This window comes from Microtus ochrogaster, unplaced genomic scaffold (assembly GCF_000317375.1).
Source record: "Microtus ochrogaster isolate Prairie Vole_2 unplaced genomic scaffold, MicOch1.0 UNK11, whole genome shotgun sequence".
Classification (NCBI taxonomy): Eukaryota; Metazoa; Chordata; class Mammalia; order Rodentia; family Cricetidae; genus Microtus; species Microtus ochrogaster.
Genome location: NW_004949109.1, coordinates 6,072,087 through 6,078,948, shown reverse-complemented (window position 1 = coordinate 6,078,948; position 6,862 = coordinate 6,072,087). Strand labels below are relative to the sequence as shown.

The window sequence follows — 6,862 nt, the reverse complement described above, 5'->3', positions numbered from 1 at the left end:
TTTTGGTTTTTTGAGACAGGGTTTCTCTGTAGCTTTGGAGTCTGTCCTGGAGCTAGCTCTTGTAGACCAGGCTGGTCTCAAACTCACAGAGATCCACCTGCCTCTGCCTCCCGAGTGCTGGGATTAAAGGCGTGAACCACCACCACCTGGACCCTGGTTAGTTTTTCAAGACAGGATTTCTCTGTGTGTTTTTGACTGTCCTGGCACTCACTCTGTAGACCAGGCTAGCCTTGAACTCATAGAGATCTACATGCCTCAGCCTCCCAAGCGTTGGGATTTAAGGTGTGTGTCACCACCACTGGACATTGTCATAACTTCTTAAATAAAATCTAACTCTTAGCTAGATGGTAGTGGCGCACGTCTCTAATACCAGCACTTGACAGGCAGAGGTAGGTGGATTTTTGTGAGTCTAGGGCCATCCTGGTCTACAGAGACAGTTCCAGGACAGGCTCCAGAGCTACACAGAGAAACCCTGTCTAGAAAAAAAACCAAAAAAACAAAAAAAAAAACAAAAAAAACCCTCAAAACAACAATAAAACTTGCCTTCCATAATGATGGAAAATAATTTGTAAAATAACAATTTTATGGACCTGGAGAGATCTCAGCATTTAAGAGCACTTTCTGCCTTCCTGGAGGACTGGAGTTCAGTTCCCAACACCCATGTCAGGCAGCTCATAAACACCTGCAATTCCAGTTCCACAGGATTTGATGCCTCTGCCTCTGGCACCTGCAGTCCTATGCACGTATTCATACACAGACGCCTAAACATATAATTGAAAATAATTTTTAAAATATTTAAAAACAGTAAGAATTTTACTATAGCCATCACTGTTTTTTGTTTGCTTGTTTTGTTTCGTTTTTAAGACAGGGTCTCACTGTGTAGCTCTGGCTGTCCTGGAACTCACTGTTTAGATCAGACTGGTCTCTAACTCGCAGAGATGCACCTGCCTTTATCTCCTGAGTGCTGAGATTAAAGGCGTGTGCTATCATTTCCTTCTCAATGAGTATTTTTTTCTCTTCTTGACTTCTCCTTTTGAGTATCCCCAGGAAAAGCAGTAAGAATTGAGAATGGTTGGCTAGTTCACAAAAGCAGTTCTATTAGGCTTGAATATTAGTAATAACACAAAGAAACATAAAGGTTAAGTTTTGTATACACACACACATTATATATTTTTTTAGGTATTTTGTACTGGCAGGACACATTTTGGAATCAGGATATTGAGATGCTGTCCTTTGGTATTCAACAAAAGTCACCGAGTTAAAAAAAAAAGTCACTGAGTACTTAAAACTAATCACATTATGAATGCTAACTAATTTAATCTGCCTAACAACTCTGATTTAGCTGGGCAGTGGTGGTGCACACCTTTAATCCCAGCACTTGGGAGGCAGAGGCAGGAGGATCTCTGTGAGTTTGAGACCAGCTTGGTCTACAAAGTGAGTTCCAGGACAACTAGAACTGTTACACAAAGAAACCCTGCCTCGAAAGATCAAAACCAAAAATGAAAAATTAACTAATTAATCAATTGATACCAATTCCAATTTATAATCATCTCCAGCTCTTAGATGGGGAAAGAAAACCAAGGCTCAGCCAGGTAAAGGAACTTGCCCAAGGTCATTCTGCAACAGGAGGTGACTTTATGATTGCCCCCTCCTGTGCTGAGAATTAAGCCATGACTTTTGTGCACACCAAGCATGTGACCTAACACCATGTCCCAGGGTCCGTATTTCAGTTACTAATTTCCTCTTTCCTTTGTGAGCTTGCTGAGTGGAGACAGTAGCCAAGATGACAGCTAGAGATGATGGCCCAGCGGTTACGAGCACATGCTGGTCTTGTAGAGAGGACCAGAGTTCTGCATCTACCACCTACTTCTGGTGGCTCACAACTTCCTGTGAGTCCAGCTTGAGGAAACTCACAGCCCGGTCTGGCCTTCTCTGGCACTGCACCCATGTGGACATCCCTCACACGTATACCCATCATTTAAAAAAAAATAAAATTACAAACTATGTTTTAAAAAGGAGGACAGCTGTTGAAGATATGGGGCATCTCTGCACTAAGTATGGAGCCATTCTCTAGAAACGTCTGTCTGAACTGGCCTCAGGGCCAGATTTCTGGTCAGCAGCAGGTCTATTAATAGAAGATTTTCTGATGATCGTAAGTTATAGGAAATGTAGTGCATATGCCGGGCATTTACTACCAGAGGGGCATGAGAGACCTAATGAAGGAGGGGAGGCTGTGATTGTAGAAAAACATCCATCCTGGTAACAGAACTCAGTGGCAGCCAGAGACGGTCTTCACAGGTTTCCGGCCCTGCTGGTGGCCCCTCCACCAGGCTCCATACAGGCAGGAACCCCCAGAAGAGGAAAGGGGCCTGTTATAGGAGTCATCAACCTGTCACCACCACTAGGGTGAATATGGCCTCTGAGCAGGACGGGAGGGGCGGGGGCGTGGGCGGCTGCTTTATAACACTCCCAGCTGCAGGACTGGGGGCAGGGCTGAGGACTGTGAGAGAGAAGTTGAAGCTGAAGGTAGGCCACAAGGAGGTAGACCCACGCCTCTGAGCAGTAGACGGTTTAGGGAGGCGCTAGCACTAGTCAGCCCTGAGCGTGGACAGAGAGGTCTTTTCCCTCAGGGTCTCCTCACCATTTGCCTGTGCGTGCGTGGATTCCTGTGTGAAGGAGGGATGACAGCCCTGGATAAATGATCCTGTGGAGAATGACATAAGAAACCAGGGATGGAGCTGTGGCGACAATGTGACAGGAGATGGGAAATGTGGGGTGTGGGAAGGTGGGCAGAGGAGGCTGGGGTGCTGGTGGTGGACCTTGGTGGTACCTCTGAGTTTGGCAGACTGAAAGAGCTTGCTCCTGGTGGGCTGGAAGGTGGATGCTGGAGACCAGTGCCATCTGGATATAGACGCAGGGTAAAGGAAGTTTGGTAGAGCTGCTACTGTGTACCAGATGCTGTAATTTGCTGCTTCTTTTTCTTCCTTAAGATATTTATTGTTTTTATTTGTGTGTGTGTGTGTGTGTGTGTGTGTGTGCGTATATGTCCTGAGTATACAGATGAACACAGAGGCCAGAAGAGAAAACGGGATCCCTCTGAGTTGGAGTTGCAAACAGTCATGAGCCCCCAACATGGGTTCTGGGAGCTAAACCTGGTTCCTGTGGAAGAGCAATAAGCTTCCTAATAGCTCAGCTCTCACTCTCGCCCGTTTTAAATCTTCTCAGAGGGCACCATCCCCCCACCAGCTTCTCTGAAACACCAGCTTCTCTGGTGTTGCATCCATTTCATACACAGGTGAGGAAATTGAGTCAGAGGTCAGTGACTAAAGCAAAGTCTTCCCTGTTGGGTGACAGACCCTTTTTTCTCAGCTGCTGGGCATTGGGACTACAGGGGGAGCCTAGACAGGGAATGGTAAAGGGCCCATGGGAGCTTTCTGTCTGTGATTTTATTTGTTTTCAGGGATAGCATAAGAGGAAGTGGTGCCGTTCTACATTTCCGGTTCTCTGCCACCCCCAGTCCCATCTCAGGAAGATATGCAATGGTGATGAAGATCTTTTGTTTTTGGGGGGGTGCAGGAGGGAAGGTATCATCCCTCGGGGTAGGGGTTCCAGAGTGCAGTGGCTGTGTGATGATGCCAGCTGGAAGGGCTGGACAAGAGACCCGAGTTCCACAAAGCTCAAACTGTGGACCTGAAGAAATCCCCAAGGTCTGGACCAGACTCACAGAAACCTGCCTCCAAGCCTCAGGGCGTCTGCACTGATCACAGAGGGATGCACTAGATTTGGCACATGGTCATGGCAGAGTGGACATCATGACTCACCTTCTGCCTGCTCTTCTTTGCAGCCGTCCTTGGCTCCCAGCTCCATGACGTCACTAGCAACCAGAACCCTCGGCAAGCACAGGATTTAGGATTTCTTTTCTTTGTTTGTTTGTTTGTTTCTTTCTTTCTTTCTTTCTTTCTTTTTTTCTTTCTTTCTTCTTTCTTTCTCTTTCCCTCCCCCCTCTTTCTTTCTTTTTTGTTTTTGATTTTTGAGACAGGGTTTCTCTGTCCTGGATTTCACCTTGTAGACCAGGCTAGGACTTCTAACCTGTAAGGGAAGCTCCATGATGCACCATGGATTCACACTGTGAGTTTGTCTCAAATGAGACCCTGCCATGCCAGGTGCAATACGTGATGTTTATGTCCTAAATATTTATTTTAGCTTATGTGTTTTGAATAAATTTTATTGAAGCAGTATGTGCAAAACCAAACACAGAGTCAAGAAAATACCACAAAGTGAAAGACATGGGTAGGCACAATACCAGAGAAAGAGAACAAAACCAGTTCCTTGCTACCCCAAGGAGAGCCACTATCCTGTTGTTTAACCAACACCCAAACATTTACTCTTATTGGTCAAGTAAGCAATGCTGGGATGTTTATGGGCCCTGGGTGAGGATGTTGCAGGCTGTCAGTAAGGTGCTATCAGTAAGAGGCCTGTGACTGTGTTCCCTGCTTTTGAAGTGGCTTGGGATCTTTGCTTCTCCTTAGTCTTGTCAGGGGTCTGGAGCCTCAGTGTCTCACTTCTACACCATAATTGAAATTTGAGGTCACCTCTTGTGATCCCCTCAGTGGAATGGGGTATGGTCTTCACTCCTCCTACCCATCCTAGGACTGCTGAGGTAGGGGTTGTATGTCTCAGAAGTCAGAGGATGGGTTTAGAGTGCAGGATACTTTGGTACTCACGCTTGACACAAATTCTGATGTACTGTAATAATAACACATCTCCAACAAGCTTGTTGGAGTCAATGTGGGGCCTGAGGTTCACCATGAAACCACAGAGATGCTGCCCGGAAATCACTCAGGCACTGGAGGAGCAGCTAGTTGTAGAGGGTCTGCCTTCATACTGTTTGCATATGCATGAAGTCTGATCCGCAGCTCAGCAAAACAAAGGGATGGATAATCTCTTGCTACTCCCCAACCCAGGGTCTTCACAGTCTTGCTTGAGAGACAGTCTGCTGCTTTCCCCAGTGTAATCTTCCTAGAGAACAGACCTCAGGCGTGCCACAGTCCAGTCTCACTGCTATTTATCATGCATTTCCATATACCAACATGGAAATTCACAGTGGGTTGAGAAAGACGAGGCTCACATCTGAGATTCCAGGACTTGGGAGGCCATAGTAAGAGGTTTGTCATAAGTTCAAGGTCTGCCTATGCTACGAAACTAGACCCTGTCTCAGAAAACCAAATATCAACACTCTGAGATGTTAGAAAGGAGCAGAACACAGGATCATCCACTTTGTTGAAGAACAAAGGATTCGGGCTTGGGTTCTAGAATGAAGACTCAAAATTCAACTTCCCATCCTGAGTGGTGGTGGCTCAGGCCCTTAATTTCAGCACTCGGGAGGCAGAAGCAGGTGGATCTCTGAGTTTGAGGCCAGCCTGGTCTACTGAGTGAGTTCCAGGGCAGCTAGAGTTCCACAGAGAAACCTTGTCTTGAAAAACAACAAAACAAAAACAACTTGAGCCTCCTACTTGCTTTGTGACCTTGGCCACGTTGGTTCATAGCTGCACAGTTTAGTTTACTCAGACTGAAAACAGATGTAACACTAAACCTAATCAGCCCATAAATCTGTTGTGAGATCTGAATTTTATGATTCAGATAAAGCACTTAACTCAGGCCCTCAAGGACCTAGATACAACAACAACTATGTAATTTATTTTTTCATTTTATTCATTTACTTATTTTTATTTAATTTATTATTACCATTAGTTTTTGAGGTACAGTCCCATTATGCAGCCTGAAACTTACTATTTTGATCAGGCTGGCCTCCCACTCCCAGAGATCCGCCTGCCTCTGCTTCTTGTGTGCTGGGGCGTGTGTCACTATGCCCAGCTTATTTTCATGTTTTGGCCTCATATTTCTTAGGCTGCCCTTGAACTCTTTGTGTGGCTGTGGATGACCTCGATGACCTTTGTACGTTTTCATTATTTATTTGTTGGAGGAGGGCATGCACACGGTCTGACATCAGTGTAGAGGTCAGTGGACAATTTGTGGGAGTTGGTTCTCTCATTCCATTCTGGGAGAACCAGAGATCAAATCCAGGTCATTAGGCTTGGCAGCAGACATATTTACGGGATCAGCCATCTTGCTCATCCATGACCTTTGGACTTCTGATCCTCCTGCCCCCACCTCCTGAGTGCTGGGATTTACAGTTGGTGTCACCACAATGGGTTTATTCAGTGCTTGGGTTCCAACCCAGAGTCTCCTGAATGCTCGTCAATCACTCTGCCAACTGAGCTATGTGCTGTGGGACAATGGTCTGGTGCTTTGTAAAGATTTGTCACTCGTATTTTAATAAAACGCTGATTGGCCAATAGCCAGGCAGGAAGTATAGGCGGGGCGACCAGGTAGGAAATAGAGACTGGGCAAGGAGACCAGGAGAATTCTGGGAAGAGGAAAGAGTCAGTCTGCAGCCGTCACCCAGATGCAGAGGAAGCAAGATGAGAATGCCTCTCTGATAAAGGAACCAAGCCACGTGGCTAACACAAGCAAGAATTATGGGTTAAGATGTAAGATATAAGAGTTAATAAGAAGCCTGAGCTAATAGGCCAACCAGTTTATAACTAATGTAGACCTCTGTGTGTTTTTTGGGTTTTACTGTCTGTGGGACCGGGTGAGACAGAAACCTCTGTCAACAGCTGTGTCACATCCCTAATATCTAGACCAAATTAAGTATTCTCAATATTTTATATGTTTTTAATTTTATAAACATGACAAGAAAACTTGCTCTAAGCCGGGCGGTGGTGGCGCACGCCTTTAATCCCAGCACTCGGGAGGCAGAGGCAGGCGGATCTCTGTGAGTTTGAGACCAGCCTGGTCT

The 6,862-nt window shown here is 45.9% G+C and overlaps 1 protein-coding gene across 1 annotated transcript in view; it reads right to left on the bottom strand.

Moving 5' to 3' along the window:
- Positions 1-3,867, bottom strand: part of Hoxa13 (homeobox A13) — a 24,223-nt gene extending 20,356 nt beyond the window's left edge. Inside the window, exon 1 of the mRNA XM_013353542.1 lies at positions 3,822-3,867. Coding sequence (XP_013208996.1) covers positions 3,822-3,867 — 46 coding nt within the window. The remainder of the gene's footprint in view (positions 1-3,821) is intronic.
- Between the last annotated feature and the right edge of the window lie 2,995 nt (positions 3,868-6,862).